The following is a 22,693-nucleotide window of genomic DNA, read 5'->3' as shown; positions in this document are numbered from 1 at the left end:
TGCTTATACTGCTCTGGAACCTTTTTGGATGACACTTGGGATAAAATTGATTTAAATAATAAACTGAATACTTTCTTCTCTTCATAAAGCATAAACCAATCTCATTTTGGGGTTCACTGTAGCTCTGCCAAGGATTTACTACAATTCCTAGGTTTTTCTTAACCAGAAATCATGCATTTTGGGGGGATTTTAAAGGGTGTTGTAAAAGATGGTTTGGGATTTCTAAGTAGTCACTTAAATATTGTGTTTTGTTTTCTGCTACAAGATAATATGTTTTCTTCAAGAAAAAGCGCTTTTCGTTGTTCAATATAGACAGAGTAGACATTGATATTCACAAGCTTTATCAGAACAAATGCTTAAAAATGGACATCTGATCGTTCTTTTCTTGGGCTTTATCTTTTAGTAACATACCCAAAATAAGAGATGGCAGTAATTGAAATAGCTTGCCAGGACCAGACAGATCCAGCTACTGGATCTCCAAAGGATCTCCTAATTGGCAAAGGGCCAGAAGAAGTAGTAAGTGAAAAGAAAAGCAGCGTTTGCAAAGTAGAGGAGCCAGATGAGAAGATATTCCATGAATCATGGAAGATCCTGAACGATGTGATTGCTAAAGGAACTGCCAAGGAAGACAGCGGACAAGGGAGCTTAGCCTCAATCTCCATCATTGCCCAGGCAGAATGTAAGTGGAAAACAACATATTAATGAAAGGAGAAGAAGCTGAAGTTGTGTGTATGAGGGAGAGGGGGGGAGGGAGCGGGGAAGGAGGGAATATACAGTATATGGAAGTATAAATTTCTGTTCTGGAAAGATATTGGTAGCCCTATAATAGATTTTCAGTCTTAATAAGGACATTCAATTGGATACTATGATGATTAAGGGAGAATTGACTGCTCTTAATTCACTTTTATTTTCCATTTCTCCTGGCATTTCCATCTCTCTCTGTCATCCTGAGTCTTAATTCTGATAGAAACCTCTAACTTTGAAAGTGTAAGTGACACTTTAGAATAAAATTACAATGAACCCTTGACTTAACAGACTGCTGGGGGCAGGAGGACCTGCTATATCTGAATGTTCATGAAATGTTGAAAGAGAATGTATACATGTGTTATACCATTATATACAAAGATAAATTGTTGTTATGTAACAACTAATGTCAAATGAAATTCAATGCATTCATAACATGGCATTACATGTTAAAATGCTGAACAGATCTTGCATCTGAAGTCTACTATACTAAGATCTGATCAACTGTCAATGTATGTGATTTTGGTATTTCTTGCTTCATTGTGGAATATTTGAACTTCTTATTCTTATAACTTTCTTCAGGTGAGATAAGCCAGGAGTTCAGTCCTACTTATTCAGAGAGGCCTTTTATTGCTCACACAAAACGATATAGGTAAGTAATCCTTCATAAAATGCAAAACTGCAATTCCCTCCCCTGCTCCTTATCCCCTATTCACTTGCTTAAAAAGAGAAGGATCCTTTGAATCATCATGTTGGAAAGAGTATTCCACATCCATATCCGTGGCCCGGAGGAACATCAAAATAGTCAAGGGCAGGGCTCTTCAACCATATTTTGATGACTGCCATCTTGCCTGCTTTGATTCATGCACCCCATTCAGCGGAGGTTAACTTAAGTGTATTCCATTTAATTTCACTTTTTATCATAGACTGGTATCCAAACCATTGTGCTACAATTAGCACAAGTTTCATACTTCAGAATTTTCTGTATTACATGACAGAAATTTTTTTATTTAAAATGCTATCTTTGAAATTGTTCTTTGGAGATTGTCAGGACTTGGCAAGTATATATTATTGATTGATAAAAAAAAAACATTGTATACCACTGCAGATGTAGCATGATTTATGTAAGGTCTTCGTTGTTATGAGATAACTACAGAGTGGTCTTGCAGATTTTCAGCAAGATTGGAGTGCCAAGGCCAAATGTTATAAGCAACATCCAAGTAAATTATTCTGTGCTTGTGAAAGAAAGATAAGAATGAATGTTTTAAAAGAAGGGAAAGATGAGTAAAGAATCAATATTATGTATGAAAGGGAGCCATTGCATGACTCATTCTTAGGTTTTGTATTTTGAAAAAATAAAATGTTTTGATTGTGACATGAAGCAATAACACTAGCAGAATAAAATGTTTCTAGGAAAGACCCCCACGTATTCTGTTTCTTGTTATTCACAGTCATTTTCTATTCTGTTACGTCTGAGTTTGCCTCTTTGTCCACATCACCCAAATTATCAATCATTCAGAAATCTAACCAGTAAAGTTAATACAATGAATGTTTCAACATTGCTGTGAGCAAATAAATCCAGTGCCTGGCATGGCATTGCTTTCATTCTCAAAAGGCTAAATACTTTGGCTCACTTTTGATACTCATATTAAAATATTGTTGACAAGGAAACATCTGATAAAATATGTGTCTATAGTGCTTCAATGTATGATTTAAAAATTATATAATATTTTATATATATTTTATTGGAAATTAAAGATGAAGGATATTATAAGATTAAAAAGAGCATTTTTATAAACATATTAATTCTTTAGTTTGAGAACTTACTTATTATGATTACTCAAAATGTTTTCAAGATTTTAGTGTGTAGTTTTCAGATCTGCTAAATGACTGGTTTTTGTGAATTGAGCTAAAGTATATATCTGTATTACTACTTTCCGTCAGCCGGTCTTGCAGCCTTGATCAAATCCCCAATAATGTGGCTCATGCAACTGAAGGAAAAATGGCTCCATGTTCCTGGAAGGCCTTACATCAAGGCAAATCCCGGAAGAAACAGCGAAAGAGAAAATCCTCCCTTAAAACAGCAAAAACAGCAACCTCCGTAATTCAAAAGCCAAGGACTCCGGAGCAGGAGAGCTGTGTACCCATACCTGTGCAGGTAGAGCATATTCTACACTGTCTCAAATCATGCTTGAATATAGTATTAATGATGGGCATAATGGAACTTAACCTCAGCAGTGTCTGTTTTCTTTCTCAGAGGCATATATGTGTGTGTGTGTGTGTGTGTGTGTGTGTGTGTGTGTGTGTGTGTGTGTGTAATTGAATTAACAATGTACAAATGAGCAACAGTTCATATTCCATTTTTCACTTTTATGAAATGTGTCCTGTTGCAAAATGTGTTAGAAAAGAAGGAGATTCTAAACCATTTTGGGGAGAAATTTTTTAAATTACAATCTACATTAGATGACATGTATGATGACAATACAAAAGAGGACAAAGATCACTAGATAGCTTAGCAGTATTATCTTAGACCACTTTTTTATAATTTACCATCTCTGAAACATTTAGGACTTTAACTTCCATTGACCCCAGACAATATTGAAATTGAGATCCAACATACTAAAGTGGATAAATACGTAAATATGTTTTATATTTATGATACTTTTATTATAATTTTTAAAGTAGTCATTAAGTGAATCACATAATCACTAAGTTAATCCAGCTTCCCCAGTGGGCATTTTTGCTAGAAATTGATAAAAACACTCATAATCATGTCACTGAGAACACTGCAAGTGGTGGTAAAGAACTAAGAGCCCAAACCGTGATCAATTGGTACAACGGTTATAAATAATTAACATTATTAAAGGAATGATGGTGAGTCCAGGGTTATCTGTAAATTATTGGTTCAAATTTATTTATAGAGAAATTTCATGTAAAATCATTCCTCTGAAATGTTAGAAATTCATTTTCTTGGTTCCCAGCTTTTAGTTGTTTTCCTGTTAACTGATAGGAATCTGACAATTAAGAAAATAGCTTTCCTAATTATTGATGGGGTTTAGAGTGCAATCCTATTGGTTAGCTTTCCTTGGGTAGCTAACTAGTTCATTTTTCTTCCAGGAAGATGACTCTCATTTGGGCACCCTCTTCAATATCACTTCATGTCATTCAGAACTATGTAAGGATTTCGGTTCCGACTTCAGTTCCTTTGAGAAACCAAGCCAAGTTTTATCTACTAGCAAGTTGCACATGATAAAGAACCAAGCAAAGCTAGAGTTACACAAGTTGATCAGCCCTGCTCAGTGCTTGAGTCATGTTTGGAAATCCTATACCCAGGACAATTTGGGCTCTCAATTGGAGATTGTGCATCCCTCCCCTTCAAACAAATTTCCTCCTTATTTGTATAACCATAGCTATTTGCTTCCTACTTTGAAACCTGGCCCCCTGAAGACTTATCTTTTTAATGATCTTTCAAATGTAGATGATGAACGTTACCTTTCAGACTTGAATCTGGCGCATTGCTTTTCCAAATGTCACCAGTCTGCAAAAAACACTCCAGATACTTTTTCTATGGATGATTTTCTAGTAGATGCATTGAAGGGAAATGTTATTCTTGGAGAACCAAGAAACCTAGCTTGCTTGGCCAAGACTTGGAAAGATGGATCAAGTTCAAAAGTGTGCCTACAAGAAATCAATGAAAATGAAGGAGTGTTGCTTACAGAGGTGAGCCTTTGAAAACTGTTAACAGGGTACCAACTGCATACTTTTTGATAGATCATGTTGTATTATGCAAAGTAAAGATAGGGATCATCACCTGGAGCCATATTTCTATAAACAGGGTCAAAGCTTGGTCAAAGGCAAAACATACAATTAAAAGTATTACATGACAGGATATTTGAGTTAAAATATTTGAATCTGCGTGGGGCCAGGGGCATTATATCTTTCTATATTTTCTTAAGTGGGAAAAGTATTAAAAATCTGGCATAGAAAGAAAAGATGAGACTGCAATTTTACTCTCCACTGGGCTAGCTTTCTTAAGAAAATGAGCTTTTAACAAAGAGATTCAATTATCTATTTCTTATGACTTTTGCTGGTATAACAAAGGAATAATTATTATGATTTTAGAGTGAAAGTTCATTTTAATGAACTTCATTTATTGAAAATAACTTGAAAGATCATTTTAATGAACATTTAAGTTACTTTCAATAAATCAATTCATAAGGGAGGTAGCAGGGTCCTCCTTTGAAATAGAAACATTTTATCCATCCCATCCTTAAAAATGCTTCCAGTGTTGGAGCATTCACAACTTCTGGAGGCAAGTTGGTCCACTGATTAATTGTTCTGTCAGAAGAACCACACGAATTGGATAAAATTATTCAAAGCTCAGATAGAAAGATGATAGGAAGAATATATAAATTTCTCGTGAAGTATAAAATGGAAGAGGAAATTGTGAAAGAATAAATGATAAAATGGGCACAGAACTTTGGCTATAACATTGAATTAGACAAATGGGAAAAATTTGGGGGAACAAACTTAAAAATGACATTATCAGTTGCATACAAGGAAAACCAGTATAAAATGTTTTATAGATGGCACCTGGCACCAACACGATTAGCTAAAATCTCAACAAATACCTCCCCAAAATGTTGGAAATGCGAATCAATACACGGAACATAATACCATTTATGGTGGACCTGTGAGGAGGCTAAAATTTTTTGGAAAAAGATCAAAAATTGGCTGGAGGCAATAACGGGGATTTAAATAGAATGGAAACCCGAAATTTCTTTATTAGGAATAATGTCTACAAAATACAAAAAAGAAATCCAGTATTTAATACTACACATAATTACGGCGGCAAGGATTGCCTTTGCCCAGAAATGGAAAAACAACTCCAAGCAAAGATGATGGACAAACTAACTAAAGAAATTCAGGGAAAAGAAAAATCAGAATTCTACCAAATATGGAATAAATGGTATAGGTGGATGGAGGAAAGAAACAAGAATCAATGAAGGAATATAACAAAACTCAAAAATAATAGTTATGAGTAAAATAAGAGAGTTAAGAATGGTGGAATCCAAATGAAATACAATAGAAGGGGAAATAATATAAGGTGAGCAGTAGATTGATAATTGCTATTAGAAAGAACAGGAAGCTCCTGTTTGTATTGCATTGTGTAAATGTGTTGTATGTCTAAGTTTTGTGTGTGTGCATTTTACATGTTTGTTAATAAAATTGGAAAATTGGAAAAAAAAATTGTTCTGTCAGGAAATTTCTCCTCAGTTCCAAGTTGCCTCTCTCCTTGATCAGCTTCCACCCAAAGCTCCTTAGGTGCTTTGGAGAATAGCTTGGCTCCCTCTTCTTTCTGGTAGCCCCTGAGATATTGGAACACTGCTATCATGTTTCTCTTAGTCCTTCTTTTCCTTAAGCTAGACATACTCAGTTCCTGAAACCTTTCTTCATATGTTTTAGCCTCCAGTCCCCTAATCATCTTTGTTGCTCTTCTCTGCACTCTTTCTAGAGTCCCAACATCTTTTTTACATCATGGCGACCAAAACTGGATGCAGTATTCCAAGTATGGCCTCACCAAGGCATTATAAAGTGGTATTACATTTCACGTGGTTTTGATTCTATCTCTCTGTTTATGCATGCTAGAACTGTGTTGGCTTTTTTAGCAGCTGCTGCACATTGCTGGCTCATATTTAAATGGTTGTCCACTAGGACTCCAAGATCCCTCTCACAGTTACTACTATTGAGCAAAGTACCAACTTCACCTGTAGGTTTTGTTTTTCTTGCCTAAATGTAGAACCTTAATTGAATTTCATTTTGTTAGATAGCGCCCAATGTTCAAGTCTTTCAAGATCCTTCTGTATCTTTAGCCTATCTTCTGGAATATTTGTGGCTATTCCTGCCAGCTTGGTGTTATCTGCAAATTTGATGAGTTCCCCATCTATCCCCTCATCCAAATCATTGATGAAGATGTTGAAGAGTATTGGGTCTAAAACAGAGCCTTGGGGTACTCCACTACATACTTCCCTCCATGTAGATGCAATTCCATTGCTCCAGGATCTTTGAAAGATATAGTTCAGTTGGTTCTGAGATCTCATCTGCTAGTTCCTTCAGAACATTGGGGTGTAATCCATCCAGTCCTGGTGATTTGAACTCGTCTAGGGTAGACAGGTGCTCACTTATCATTTTCTTCCCTATTTTAACTTGCGTTCCTAATCTGCTTTTTGTGGTGCTGTTTTTGATAGGTTGGACTGTTTTTTCCCTTTGTGTAAAGACAGATGCAAAAAACAAGCTAAGTAGTTCTGCTTTTTCCCTGTTACTTGTCACCTTCTTGCAACTTTCTCCCAGCAATCGACCAATTGTTTCCTTGACTTTTTTTCTTGTTCTTAACATGTTGGAAGAAGCTTTTTTGTTGTTTTTGTTTTACTTTTGTTGTAAGCCTTTGTTCATTGTGAGCCTTAGTTTTCCTCACTTCATCTTTACAGGCTTTATTTGCTGATGTGTGAAGAAAGTTGCAGTTCTTTATAAACTCATAGTTTATCATTTAGCATTTATAAATACATGTTATAGTGACTTTCATTGGCGATTCACACAACATGCCATAATACCTTCATTTGATTTTGGTATTGAAATGCAGATGCTTTTTTTAAGGTTTATGTGACAACTAGAACATTTTAATTCAGCAAACTATGGCTTAATATTTGGCTCCCAATAATAAAGCTGGTTCTATTTGGGTAGATAGACTGGTTCTAGATTCTGGACAGGCAGAAAGAAATATATAATGACATAGCATTGTGATCCCCCTCCCCCATGAAATTTATTGCCAATAGAAAAGGAGATGATCCCTAGTAATGTTGGAAAGCATTATATGAATTCATGACTTTATCCCTATGAAGCTGTAATTTGTGAGTAATATACCCTGTTTTCCCGAAAATAAGACCTCCCCGGATAATGAGCCCAATTCGGACTTTTGAGCGCATGGCCTAAAATAAGCCCTCCCCAATAATAAGCCCTCCACGAAAATATTGCAACACAGCAGCAGCCATGAGGTGACCACTCTCGCCACCTACTGCACCTCAAAAATAATAAGACTTCCCCGAAAATAAGTCCAAGTGCTTATTTCGGGAGTCAAAAGAAAATAAGACCCTTATTTTCGGGGAAACACAGTAGCAGTAAGAATACTCTTGAGTCCTGGTCACTGTTATGTATACGGTGAGGAAGACTCTTGTTCTGCTATGTTGTTAAAGGCTTTGTGAACGTGATGCTGTAACTTGGAATATTTTTGATGTTCATGATGTTTAAAGAGCATTTCTTACGTGCATTTATTTTTTGAAATAAATTGTTCAGAGAAACAATTTAAACTCGAAAGAGTTTAAGCATTTATTATAAATTTTTATTGCATGAATCTGCTAATAGAAATCCTAGGTTTCTCACAGAGTCAAAGATGGAAGGGATACAGAGAGAATTTCTTCCTATGAAAGATCTGCTCCTTGTTGCCCTTTAAAAAAAACTGGGGTGCCCCCTGAATTCATGTCACTTTGTCACTCTCTGTTTGTGGATCTTATTTTGTGATGCATCTTTGTTCTCTCTCCAAATTGTGCTTCTTCCTAGGATTATGTAAGTTTCATTTGAAGCAAAAGACAGCTATTGTTCTTTTCTAGGGGCAGGAGAAATAAGTAGGTAACCATCCAACTTTCTCACTGTAGATTCTGGGCATTAAAACTAGAATAGCTACAATTATGTGAGTTGCAGTTAGAGAGAGAGAGAGAAAGAGAACACTTACTAGATTGGGGAGGGCTAGTCTTCCAAAAAAATAAATAAAAGTAAATTTCTAAGGCTCAAGGATAGAGAAGAATCAATAAACATGTGAACAAATGGCAGGATAATTTGTCTTTAAAAGGCAAGCTCTGAAATGTTTTTTTCTCCTGTTCTTGACAATAATTTTGGCACAGTCAGTTAATTCGTTCTCTTTTCAAGGGCTCTTTTCCTCTTTTGTTTCCTGGTTGCTAATCTGCAGAAACTCAAAGCAGTCGATTATGAGTACCGAGAAGAGGTTCACTGGACTAAATCTCAAGGTTTGCTCGGCACAGGCTCTTTTGGAGAAGTGTACAAAATGGAGGACAAACAGACCGGCTTTCAGTGCGCAGCCAAAAAGGTACAGTGGTACATTATGCAAATCTGTTGCCTCCAAGGGAGGGAAAGCAGCATCAAAAAGAGGAAATGAAAGTTGCTTCTCTTTTCAGTGGAACTGCTGAAGGCTGGAGCAGTCACAGCAGTGATGCTTTGCTGAAACTTGTTTGTCACATCCTCAAGGTCAAGCCGGAAGTCGTCGCCATAGCGACACCAAACAGCGGAATCTCCAGCTGGCTGTGGGTGTAATGGGCTGCTAGGGAAGGATCACTCTTGTATAGGGGCCAAAATATTGTCCTGCTGAGGCGATGTTAGCTGCTTTCTTACATGGCAGAAATCATTTGTACAATTTATAACAGGGTCAAGTATTAATAATAATAGAAGTTTATTTAATGTGATCATTGTATCCTGGCAATTTGTCTTGCTTACTTCTTTTAGAATATAGTTGTAGTCGTGGTTTACTCCTCATCCAATTAAATGGGCTCCAGCCACAGCAGCTCATGGTGTAATTAAAGTATTAGTCTTAAAAATACCGCCAATCTCTATTTGAGCACAAAGTATGGTGTGAGAGCATACATCACAACTTTTATGCAGTTTTATTAGACAAAGCTGTAGCTTTAAGCTACTAACTGGAGCTGATTTGTAGGTGTTTAATTCTTTTTGTGACACATAGTGTGCTTTGGTGGCACCTCCAGCAGCTGTCTAGACTTCCTCCTTGTATTGCATCATGCACTTTCTTATGTTTAATGCTGATACTATGTTTAAGACACAAGGGGGAGCTAAGTTAACAAGTTGGGAAGCTCAGATGCCTGAAAGGTTCTCTGATGTGACTGTGTGCAGAAATCCTGAGGCTGTTATTTGCAATTCCTTTTTTTCCTCTGCTCTGAATTTCCATTCATTATTTCATTCTCTGATCCAACAATTACCAGCAATTAGCATGTTAATGACTAATATTTTTCTTCTGGCTATTCTCCTTTACAGACTTTTTGTTTTACCAGATTATCTATAATCAGCTCTCATTTTAGTTTTTCTCGTATCTATAACTAGAGGTAGGCTGTATTTTAATGTCTGGGTTGAAAAAACAAGCTGGAAAAAGAATATTTAGCTTCATTCATACAAAAAATTACTAGGATATGTTTAGCTTATTTTTGAACTGAAAGCACGTGACTTTAGCTTTCAGATCTCAGCTTGTTTCGATGAGAACTTTTCACTGTATCAAAGTACAATATTGGTTTGATCTTGCTTGTTTGTCTTATCTGTTCAGCAGGCCACAGAGATGTGAGGTCAAAGCCATGAAACAGAAACACTTTTCAATTGAAACTGCTCTTGTTTGCTCCCCTCCCCCAATTCCTTGATCCTTCTTACTCTTTTTGGCGCTAGTCATATTTTTATATCAGTTTCTTTATAAAGACCCATGCTTATGCCAGGATTTTTGGGTTTTTTGTTATTCTGCTTTCTGTAACTTCAATGTTGAAAACGCAGCTTCAGTGGGACCAAATGTCAACTATCTGACTAGTGTGCCCAAAACAAGTAAACACTCTAGGGAGCTTTGCATTTTCAAAAGTAAAACTTTATTGGATACACTATTTTGGTACTGAAGAATCAAAACCAGTTCTGGTTTTCCCAAGCAAATGCTTCTTGCCTTGTTAAAGAATAGCTTCTCTTTCTCCCCACCCCGGGTGATCATATTGTCCAGTTATGAGATGTCCTTTTTTATGGGAACAATCCATCTTCTTTTCAAGCACCTGCAATCGTGACCTTGATGGTTTCCAGGCTCTCATGGTCCCTGTACAAATTCTCAGCACTCCATTCCACCTTTCCCTCCTCCCAGTTCATTGGCAAGTTGAATAGCGATAAGAATCGAAAGGAGCAAAACAGTTCAATCTTGACACCAATTAAATGTATCTTGTTGCCTAAGATGATGGGTAAGATTGCCCCCTTTCATAGGGACATTGGTCAGTTTAGTTTCAGTACTGATGATGGCACAGCATTTTCTACTGCAAATGAGGACAATAAACTATCTTGGAATAAGCATACTATATGGGACTGATAACTATCATTTTATTACTATGGTTGATTTGCTATTAGTAATTGCTGCTTACTGCTTGTTTGATAAAATGAAATGAAATGTGGTATTATGTGTTTTATGAGCTGAGCAATACAGGTACTAAACTTGATAAAGTACCTGGGCTGGCTGCCTCTGTTTTTTCATTTGGATTGGTGCTTTTCTCACCGGTACTGTCAAGTACTGGGAATAAGCAGGTGGGAAGAGCATTTAATCAACGCAGCTAGTGTATGAATCAAGCTCCCGTCGGGTTTTGTAGATACTTATGACTCAGGAATCTCAATGAATTTGTGAAATTCAAGTTCTTCCTCAACTTCCCATTTCCCAAAGTTTTTTTTTTCTGTCAATAAGATCACATTTCTTTTTCTCAATTACTTTATCATGAGCCTAAATGTTTTCTTGGCTCATTGCTTACTTGTCTTGTTTTTTAATCCATTGTTAATTTGGTTTTGCTTCTTTTTCTGCCAGCTTCTTTTGTAGCTTTATTTGTTGCCATAATTTTCTTTATGAAAATTTATTAAGATCTGTCTCTTCAATTTCAATTTTTTCTGCCTCTCATTCTCATCTCTTCTTCATTTAAGCAGCTGAGAATCACGATCCTTTGTAATTAAGGTTAAGTAGGTATAGGTACCAAGAGGTCTGTTTGCCTCTCAATTTCCTTAAAGCTAAGAAATCCAAATACCCCAGCTTGCTCCACCTTCTCCTTTCTCACTGCTCTGAACTTCCCTGTTCCTGAATTTCTTTCTCCACTCAACTCATGCTTAATTCATTTGAAGAAACAAGATATTGCTTATTTTAATTGTTTGTGAAAGGCATTTTTCTATTTAAAGCCAATATTGTTTGAGCCTTTTAACCTCATACTTTTCTTTCTAGGTTCAAGTTGAACACTTTCGTGCAGAAGAGTTATCAACATGTGCTGGAGTAACAAATGCCAAAGTCCTTCCATTATACGGAGCAGTGAAAGAAGGCCAGTGGGTTACTATCTTCATGAAACTGATGGAAGGTAGGTGATCAAGAACAGAGAAAAGATATTAGCAATATCATGAACAATAGAAATCACAGACTATTGGCAGAGGCAAAAATAAATTGGTTGACTAGCTCTGAAGCAGGATTTTAATTTAGTCAATTTAAGTTTGTAGGGGATTGCTTCTGCAACATTTAAACAACCATTAAATGTTCCCTGATGTGGTTGTTGTGGGATATGGAACTGAAACTTGATGGAATACTTTTCTTCAAACCTTATCTAAACCACCCCCCTTTCCTTCAATCTTAGATTTGCTTTTTTTTTAAAAAAATTATTTGGGCCCTTACTTGTTCATCATATTAAAATATAATGAACTTTTAACATCTTGGTTTTAATGGTCCTATGAATATAGAATGCTTTAAAATTTTAGTAGAGAAGCTGAATATCTTTCCTGACCTGATCTTGCCTGTTTTTCTCTAGGTGTCAATTTATGCTTTATTTCATTTTATTTCCCTAAAAGCCAAGGATCACAACTGTTTCCTGACTTTAGTGTTAATTTCTCTTTTAATATGGGATAAGTATTTTCTATTTTTAGTAGAGGATAACTGAATATTAGTGAGAACCTATTGGTCCAGTGGTTGAACTCACAGTGGGAGGCTGTGAGTTCTAGTTCTGCCTTTGGCACAAAGCCAAATGAGTTTCTCCCAGCCCCAGGAGGAAGTCAATGTCAAGCCACTTCTGAAAAACCTTGCCAAGAAAACTGCAGGGACTTGTTCAAGTAGTTTCTGAGAATCGGGCATGATTGAACAGAAGGAGAAAAAAAACACCCTCCTGAATATTTACTTCTTGCTTTTATAGTCTTCCTTGCTATAAAAATAGGTATTAGATTACAGATGGAGAAGCTCTATAGCTAATTAGCCGACCCTGCACTAGCGGGAATACGCTAGGAAGAGGAAGAAGCTCTAAAGTTAATGTGTCTAACTTATGGTTCAAGGGCCACATGCGGTCCCAGACTTTCCAAATTGTAGTTACCATGTCTTCTTTGTACATTGTTGCCCTTTAACTATAGGAGCCACGATTGCAGATTTCTTGACTATGATGCCACTTGATATTTTTCTATAGACTGAAGAAGCTAATGCACTTCTTGGTGATTGGCTAATAACAGGAATAATTTTCTCTGAGTGATGGGACTTTTTTCTTCTAGGTGGGTCACTAGGCCAGCTAGTTAAGCAATGTGGATACCTCCCTGAGGACAGAGCTCTTGATTATCTCAGCCAAACACTGGAGGCCTTGGAATACCTCCACTCCCACAATATTCTCCATGGAGATGTAAAAGGTAAGATCATCATTAAACAGCCAACTCCAAGTAGCAGAGAATTTGCTCAAAATGGCATTAATTGCTGCAGTTTCAGAAAATAGGAGGTGATGAGAATTAATCAGCCTGTCTTTGCCTTCAAAAGAAGATTGTGTGAATGTTCTGGCAACCTCCTTTTACATAGAAAACTAACTTTGAAGGGAGAGGGACTCTCTTTAGGCTTCTGCCTGAGATGTTAATTTCTCTCATATTAGAATTTCTATGGAGGAACACTTAATCATGTAAATCTGCACTTCTGGTCCCCAGTAATAAAGTCAAAATGTCAGGTGAGAAACTAAGGAGAAGAACTAGGTGGTCTTGTTAACAATATTATAGATCAGTGTTTCTCAAACTTGGCGACTTTAAGTCCTGTGGACTTCAACTCCCAGAATCCCCCAGCCAGCATAGCTGGCTGGGGAATTCTGGGAGTTGAAGTCCACAGGACTTAAAGTCGCCAAGTTTGAGAAACACTGTTATAGATAGATATTGATGGTCTGAAAACTTGCAATTTTTCTTTTGGCAGCTGACAATGTCCTTTTATCTGGTGACAAAAGCCATGCTGTTCTCTGTGATTTTGGTCATGCAGCTCAACTTCATCCAGATGGCACAAGGAACTATTTAATCACAGGTAACCTATGGCAGGTTGTGAAGAGGCTGTTGATGTACAAACATTGGACGGCTCTTTCCTTTATGTTCTAAATATGCAACTCAGCCCTAAAGATAAATAACTTAGAGGTGTCTGTCTCACTATCTTCTAACATCAGATATGAAGATGTATCTTGATCTCTGACTCAATATTTTAGCATAATTTTTAAGAACATTATCTATTTTTTTAAAAATGTTACATGGTGTTATATACAGTATGTTATATATCTTCTGCCCATAATCTTTACCCAACAACTTTATATATTATTCAAATTGAGCTACTGTGGATGCTTTACCAAAGAGAAAATTGCCTCAAAATGGAGAAAAAATGAAATTATGTCAAAAATCCTGGGTAATATAAACTTACGTATAAGTTTCATAGGAGATAAAAGTCTTTGCTTTGACTAAGGCTAGGGAGGAAGAAAAAGTAAAAAGGATCTTATCTTGCAACCCCTGTCCCCCCCCCCCCCCCCCCCAAAGTTTAGCAGCATATGCTAATGCCTTGGAAAGGAAGGTTAGGGCTAGGGAGGAAAGGAAAGCCAAGAGCTTCACCAGCATCTCACAAAAAGACTGCTGCTTGTGGAATTCTGCCAAGTGGCCCAGCAATGAACAAGCCTGTCGTCTCAGCCTCTTGAACTCTGGAGATCTTGAAAAGGTAAATGAGCAATCAGTGACAGGGATGGGAGTGGGCTCAAGGAACTGTGGGGACTGCAAAGGATGGGAAGTGGAGCATGGGGTGTCAGGGTGAGGAGAGGCCTTAAGAGGATGGAGACAAGTGGGTTTGTGCCTGCACTAGGCCCGCAGGATCTTCCCCTACTCCTGAAGCATCACATACTCCACTTAACAACCCACATTTAACGAATGTATTGGGGGAAGCCCGGATGGGGACCATTCCAGAAGTGTTTTGAGAATGAAGTGGCTGAATGTTTGGCTTTAAAATACCTCTTTCAGATTTGAAACCTTGTGAATTCCAAACATTTTGGGTACTCCTATTTCCCAAGCAATACTTCTTTCCAGAGAGTTTCCTACCAGCATGAACTCAAGTTTTCTGTATCCTTGCCTTGCCTCTCAGTTGTAATACTCCAATATTTTTTTTTTTTGTGGTGTCTGGTCTTCTACAGTCAAGGGCTCTTTGGCTAGCCTTTATTAGTTTAAGAATGTCTCAGCATGGCTGTTTGTGTGGAACAGGGCTCAGCAAACACCCCAAAGAACCAATTTTTTCTATTCCACTTTTAGGGGATTATGTCCCGGGCACTGAGACCCACTTGGCTCCTGAAATCATAATGGGGAAGCACTGTGATTTCAAGATAGATATTTGGAGTAGTTGCTGTATGATGCTGCACCTACTGAATGGGTATCATCCTTGGATCAAGTACTATAATCATCCTCTGTGCCTCAAAGTAAGTCATCCATTATTAATAGATAAATTGTTGGTTCCTTTATCTGAAAGACAAAACAGATAATTGTGGTATGAAATACTGAGTGTTCTCAACCAATCTAAGAAATGTATCTTTTGTTAGTAAATGCATATTTTGTTGGTAGCTTAAAATCCAAAACGTTTACCATTTAATACGATGCACTTATTTTAGATTAAATATTGGTCTTCTGGAGACCAATATCTAAAATAAGTGCATTATGTTGAATGGTAATTTTTTTAATACAGGTCCCACCTCAGGATTACTTCAGATTACTTCTAAATTTTCAGATCTCTAGAAATTGTAGTTTACACTGAAATACACAGTCTCTGTTCTGTCTAGTTGTTTTTTGACAAAAGCCTTTTGCTTGAACCTTTTAGCAAAAAATCAGCAATGTTTGTTAAATGGTAAGATCCTTATCATAATGATAAGTTCAAAGTGAACAACAGTCTATAAAAAGGGGTTTCTTGTGATTGTGTCTATAGCTTATCCAGTCCCAAACAAATATATTTGGATGGATGATTCTTCCATTCTCCACCATCAGAGCTGAAGAAGCTTCTTGGATGAGAAGCAAAACATCTTTGGAGAAAAACCAGAAAATTTAGTTGCCTCCTGAAAAAAGCATTTTTGGGACATTTTAAATTCAGGGTCATTTTTCTCTTAAATAAATAAGATATTTGTTAGAAAATGAGTATGTGTCTACTTAATTCTACGTAGAACCTGCAAGAAAGGATGGGTGAAGATGGCATTTAGACTGCAATTCTGGTCTCTTTTACCTGAAGTTGAATTTTAATTAAAACAATGAGATCTTTTGTAAATCAGTTTGTATATATAATGGAAGATAAAGGACAAACATGAAGTAAGCTTATTAAATTCTGAAACAACACAGTATTTAGTCCATATAGAAATGATCATTCAGAAGCTGAAGGGCTATAATTAGGAAAGACAATTTTCTTTGAATCTTTAATATAGAGCAGCTTCAGGAATTAGCTCCTAGACAAAGACCTCTATGTCAAGATACGGGTTAAGGTCAGGATTTCTGGGTTCCAAATAGCATCCTCCATAAAATAAAAGTCAGAGGCTAGAGGTTCCTCAAAATTCCAATTTATTAGAAGAGCCATGTTGGCATATCTGAATCAGGACCCACATGTCCATCACATAGTCCAATCAGTCACTGTCCCACAGGGAGATTCCTCCCAGCAATGCCCCTCCAGGTGCCAAGACAAAGTCATCTTGACTTTCTGAGAAAGAATGTTATTTTGACTACATAGCTCTCATGCTCCATACAATACCCCCTCCCAGTTTCCCACAATAGAATATGTGTCAGGCTTGAGGCCCACTGTAAAAGATGGCTTCCAAGCCTGACACTCTATTTGAGAAGTTTAGTGTGGATGCAAGTCGTATCTAATAGGTATATACATTTTGATGTATAATATACTATTTAGGTTGCAGTTGGCTATTCTTAATGCAAAAGAACATTATTTTAAACAATTGAAAATGTACTGTAAAACCTTTTTCAAAGAATATAATTATTCTGTCTTTTCTCTGGGAGCTAAAATGATTCTAATTTTTGTCTTCTTAATTCAGCCTGATATACCATGTTTCCCCCAAAATAAGACAGGGTCTTATTTTCCTTTGTCCCCCGAAATAAGCTCTTGGCCTTATTTTCAAGGAGGTCTTATTATTTTTGAGGCACAGGAGGCAGCGAGCGTGGCTACCTCATGGCTGCTGCTGTGTTGCAATATTTTCATGGAGGGCTTATTTTCGGGGATGGGCTTATTTTAGCGCATGCACTCAAAAGCCTGATTGGGCTTATTATTCGGGAGGTCTTATTTTCGGGGAAACAGGGTAGTAGGTTTGGATTTAAGAGCTGGGCAAATGTTGTCCAGTGAGGAAACAAAATTTCTGTCCATCTAAGACATTTGGATATCACTGGCCCTATTTGCAAGCCTCTCCAATATTTTGTCCCTTTTGATTATTCCTTTAAGACAACTTATCAGTCTACAGTGTGTGCCTGGTAGAATTACTATGCACATTAATATTTTTGTGCCAGAATATTAAGGATCTTTGCCTGTATTGCAGTTGTCTGTCACATAGTATTCTATGCCTTGTTTTCAAAAAAGTATGAGATCTCATAAATCAAGCACAGTAATCCCACTGTCATTGAACCAGGTTTTAGTGCTTTTGGCAAAAGTTGCTCTCATCAGAAAAGAGGACTTTGGACCACTGTGCTTCATTAAGACCAGGGTCAATGCAGCTGTCTACCAGGAGATTTTGGAGCACTTCATGCTTCCTTCCTCAGACAAGCTTTATGGGGATGCTGACTTCTTTTTCCAGCTGTCCACACTGCCAAAAGCACCAAAACCTGGTTCAATGACCAGGTAACAGTGCTTGATTGGCCAGCAAACTCGCCTGACCTGAACCCCATAGAGAATCTATGGGGCATTGCCAAGAGAAAGATGAGAGACATGAGACCGAACAATGCAGAAGAGCTGAAGGCCACTATTGAAGCATCCTGATCTTCCATAACACCTCAGCAGTGCCACAGGCTGATAGCTTCCACGCCACGCCACATTGAGGCAGTAATTGCTGCAAAAGGGGCCCAAACCAAGTACTGAGTACATATGCATGCTTATACTTTTCAGAGGTCCGATATTGTTCTATGTACAATCCTTGTTTTATTGATTGCATGTAATAATCTAATTTTCTGAGATTGTGGATTTGGGGTTTTCATGAGCTGTAAGTCATAATCATCACAATTATGACAAATCACGGCTTGAACTATCTTGCTTTGCATGTAATGAGTCTTATATATTAGTTTTACCTTTTAAATTGCATTACTGAAATAAATGAACTTTTGCACGATATTCTAATTTTTTGAGTTTTACCTGTATATATACAGTAGTAGTTGTCATTGTTTGTTAAATAGTTACTATTTGTAGGCCTGTAGCTTTCTGATTGCTTTTGATCAGTATCCATTTTCCTGTATCTCTGCATTGCAGATAGCCAAAGAACCACCCCCTCTCAGAGAAATTCCTCCCTCCTGTCACCCATCCACTGTTCGGGTCATTACCTCTGGCCTTGAGAAAGATCCTACAAAACGAGCTTCTGCAGCAGAGCTAAGGAAGAAAACCTGCATAGCACTTAAGCAAGGTGAGATTGCTTTGCCCATTTGAACATGCACCTGGCTGGCAATTTCTTCCTTTCTTGCATGTCCCCACAATCCCCTGAAAAAAACCTTCCTCTTTTATTTTGTTCCTGACATTTCTCTTCATGTTGCTTCCATTAATCATTTTCACATTTGGTTGTGTAAGAGAAAACATAGAAGTCAGGTTTTGTTTAGTAACTTGTGTGCTATAAATTGGAAAAAAGTAGAAGTACACAGCATGTCGCAGGGCAAGCATTGTCTGTAAATGAATTTGATTGCCTTCACTAGCGTCATGCATGAAAACCAGGTTCACACGTGAAGGTTCAATTTAACTGATTTATTGCTAAAAACATATGCACTGGAATCTTCTCAACAAACAATCAACAACTGATTAGAGGTAGATAAGGTTCAAAGGAAGTTGGACTTAGCTTGTTTGAGACTACATAACAACTAAACTAATTCTTGTTTTACCTCTCTTTCTGGCTCTGCCAATCCTCCTACATTGGTCAAATAAAATTATGCTAATTTATTGTCCGCAGAATGTTTCTGGTAACTTCATGATATACGTACGCACATACATACATACATACATACATACATACATACATACATACATACATTTCTTTTTGTTCTCTCTGGCCTCACATTCATGAGTGCAAAATTCTGAAGTTGTATATTAGTAAAAGGATGATGTATTACTGAGTCCTGCTAAAAAGCAGTCCTTCTATGTGGTTGGTTAATAAAACAGATCAAGATAATGTCTCCTTCAAGGTGATAAATAAGAATCATTATAGTTGAGGAATTCCTGTATTGTGAGCATGGAACTGTTTATCAGCAGGCTTCTGGCTACAAATCAAAGACATGAATTTGCCCTGATAAAAGCACCAAATAATTTAGCTCTGTGAAACAGCCTTCCCAGTTGTTCCTGTTGGCAACAATTTTTGTGATATTTTAGAAAGCAGTATGCTTTTGTTGTTGTAAACTCCAGGAGTCTTTCTGAAGTTAGTGATACAGCAGTGAAACGGATAGTCAAACTCACTCCTGATTTCCATCTGGATATGCTATGTCTTTTGACAAATAAGACAAAAGTGATTTATTATTTATGGCCTTTTGGTTTTGTTTTGTTTGAAAATATAATAAAACATTATTCTGCTGAACAGTAGAAAATAAAACTACGTCAGAGTAGTCACCATTTTATTAATATATTTATTATAGAATGTATTTATATTTTCCCTCTTCATAATGGTTTGCTACAGGGAATTTAGAAGAACTTAGAACATTTAGATATATCATCTGAAACTTTGGAGGTATCTTATCTTGTGTTAAATGTGTACTTGTGGTTGAACAGGGGTCCCAGTGTTCCTGAGGTGTTTTATCATAGATTTTTCCATGTGTGCTTTTGTTTTGTAGTGGGAGGACTGAAGAGTTCTTGGAACGGTGAATACAGAGAACCTAGATGCCTGCAGTCAACACAGAAAGCTATTCTCACAGAACTATTGTTATCCATACCTGAACTTCCAGATAGCCAAAAGGTGTTGTCTAGAAGCCCTAGACCTCCACTACCATGTCAGGATCTGACTGAGAGAAAGCAGTTAACTCACCCAGACATGTGCAAGGAATTACTGCCACCATGTGACTCCCTTCTACCCTCCTTCCTGGTACCAGCCAGTATTAGAAAATACAACATGACAGAATGGAGGACTCCCAGCATTGACCACGACCTTCAGCAGCTGGAGTTTGGTAATCATTGATTGATTTATTCATTCATTCATTTATCCATGCATGCATGCATCCATTCATTTCCTTTATTGTTTTTATAAATAACTCAAGGCAGCAAACATATCTAATACTCCTCCCTCCTCCTATTTTCCCAAAATAGGAGAAGGAAGGAAAGAGAGACAGTGAGAAACAATGACCAGCCCAATCTGGCTTTCATGGGTCAAGTGGGACTAGAACTCACAATCTCCTGTTTTCTAGCCTGATGCTTTAATCAGCAGACCAAGCTGGCTTTCTTATCATTAAAGCTGCTTCTCTGTTTGCAATCTATTTTCCTGATCTCTCTTTCCCCCCCCCCCCCCCAGCTTTTTGTACAACTGTCCACATCATAGATGTTTTTTTCTGAATGGTATATACCTGCTTACCTTTCTACCTGCTTGTTAATTTAGTTGAAGAAGCCAGTCATATAATTTAAAGTTTAAAAGAAGGAAAGGGTAACGATGGTAGCAGAATCAAAGGAACCTGCAAATACCCAGGCATCCGTGAATTAAATGGAGTATGTTGGAGTGTGAAAGTAGCAAGGGGTTTCTAATAGTATACACTTTAGAGAATGAGCATATGTAATATTTAAATTTAATAGTAGAATCAGGAAATGAAAGGATCCTTTGAAAATCTTGGATTAGATTCTCGGTCAAAAAAGTGTTAGTGTAAGCAAAATGTTCTTTAGATGAGTCAATAAACTTGGTAATCCAATTTCACTCCTTTATTTAAGTTGTGAAAGGAATTCATTATTAAGGTAGTTCAGTGTTTCAAAAATAATTTGGAAGAAGTGTTTCACACTTTGCTTTGGCATAATACTGTCTTACTTTTCATTAAAACATGTTTTTTTAAAAAAATTCAATGTGGCTGCTTTAATAAATAGTAGAAAGGTGCTGTGCTCATGCATGAAATCCAATGCCCTTCTTCCAAATCATTTTGAAGCACCTAAAGTTTTTAATTGCTGTATTTTTCAGAGTATAAGACGCACCTTTTTCCACCCAAAAAGAGGGTGAAAATTTGGGTGCAATGTACATACACCGAATGTAGCACCCACCCCTCGAGGCAAAAAACATGATGGTCTGTGGCAATCCCTGCAGCCTGGAACAGCTGATTGGGAGTATTCCAGTAGTCTGATCCACCCGCAAATCAGCTGTGCTGAATCAGATTGCAATGAGTGCTAAAGCTGACCTGTCTGGTCAGAGTTTGCAGCAGCAGTCACATTCAGAAAGCACATATAAGCAACTGATTCAGCGGGATTCAAAATAATAATAATAATAATATACAGTACTATACCAAAAGCAGGTTTTCCAAGGTAGCAGTAAATACAAGCAAAACACAAGCAGTTTCACTTTTAGTTTTCAGCTAAACCAGACTACTTCCTGTCTCCTTGTTGCTCACACAGCAAATACAGTTTCAGAGTACAAATAGTTTTCATTGCTGACTTAGTTGCTATGCCTATTAATTGGTTGACCAAATCATGAACTCTCACACACTGACAGGAAATTAACCAGCTGAATACCATGGGTGCTGGTAGGCAGAGGCAGAATTTTTCTTCTTCTCATTTTCCTTCCCAAAAACCAAGGTGCGTCTTACACTCCGGAGTGTCTTACACTCTGAAAAATATGGTTATCTCAAAACATCTTTAACAGCTTGTTCTAGCACCGTGATGGCGAACCTATGGCACGCGTGCCACAGGCGGCACGCGGAGCCATTTCTGAGGGCACGCGAGGCATTGCCCTGTCAGCTCCAGTGCACATGCACCCGCTGGCCAGCTGATTTTCGATAGTTTTTTTTAATCTCCGGAGGATTTCCTGAAGCCTCCAAAGGGCGAAAAACAGCCCAATGCAAAGAGAGCTGCCGGAACGGGGAAAGACAAGCGGCAAGGAAAGAGGCTTCTTTCACTCCTGCTGGCTGTTCTGTTTCCCCCTCTCCCCTGCTACTAAAAAGGATCCTGCCCGATCGCTGAGAGAGCTGCCAGCACGGGGGAGACAAGCGGCAAGGAAAGAGGCTTCTTTCCCCCGTGCTGCCTGCTGTGTTCCCCCCTCCCCCCTGCTACTAAAAAGGATCCTGCCCGATCGTTTGAATCCACAGGGAGAGAGCTGCCAGCACGAGTGAAAGAAGCCTTTTTTCTTGCCGCTTGTCTTTCCCCCGTGCTGCCTGCTGTGTTCCCCCCTCCCCGCTGCTACTAAAAAGGATCCTGCCCGATCGCTGAGAGAGCTGCCAGCACGGGGGAGACAAGCGGCAAGGAAAGAGGCTTCTTTCCCCCGTGCTGCCTGCTGTGTTCCCCCCTCCCCCCTGCTACTAAAAAGGATCCTGCCCGATCGTTTGAATCCACAGGGAGAGAGCTGCCAGCACGAGTGAAAGAAGCCTCTTTTCTTGCCGCTTGTCTTTCCCCGTGCTGCCTGCTGTGTTCCCCCCTCCCCCCTGCTACTAAAAAGGATCCTGCCCGATCGCTGAGAGAGCTGCCAGC

The 22,693-nt window shown here is 38.0% G+C and overlaps 1 protein-coding gene across 1 annotated transcript in view; it reads left to right on the top strand.

The window, feature by feature from the left end:
• Positions 1–407: 407 nt before the first annotated feature.
• Positions 408–22,693, top strand: part of MAP3K14 (mitogen-activated protein kinase kinase kinase 14) — a 34,192-nt gene continuing 11,906 nt past the window's right edge. Inside the window, exons 1-11 of the mRNA XM_081933331.1 lie at positions 408–679; positions 1,327–1,396; positions 2,689–2,902; positions 3,862–4,464; positions 8,765–8,902; positions 11,816–11,945; positions 13,111–13,242; positions 13,784–13,888; positions 15,142–15,305; positions 18,323–18,473; positions 19,879–20,208. Coding sequence (XP_081789457.1) covers positions 424–679; positions 1,327–1,396; positions 2,689–2,902; positions 3,862–4,464; positions 8,765–8,902; positions 11,816–11,945; positions 13,111–13,242; positions 13,784–13,888; positions 15,142–15,305; positions 18,323–18,473; positions 19,879–20,208 — 2,293 coding nt within the window. The 5' untranslated portion in view covers positions 408–423. The remainder of the gene's footprint in view (positions 680–1,326; positions 1,397–2,688; positions 2,903–3,861; positions 4,465–8,764; positions 8,903–11,815; positions 11,946–13,110; positions 13,243–13,783; positions 13,889–15,141; positions 15,306–18,322; positions 18,474–19,878; positions 20,209–22,693) is intronic.

Source organism: Natrix helvetica, assembly GCF_964273705.1.
Source record: "Natrix helvetica genome assembly, chromosome: Z".
NCBI lineage: Eukaryota > Metazoa > Chordata > Lepidosauria > Squamata > Natricidae > Natrix > Natrix helvetica.
This window is presented reverse-complemented; position numbering and strand designations above follow the sequence as displayed.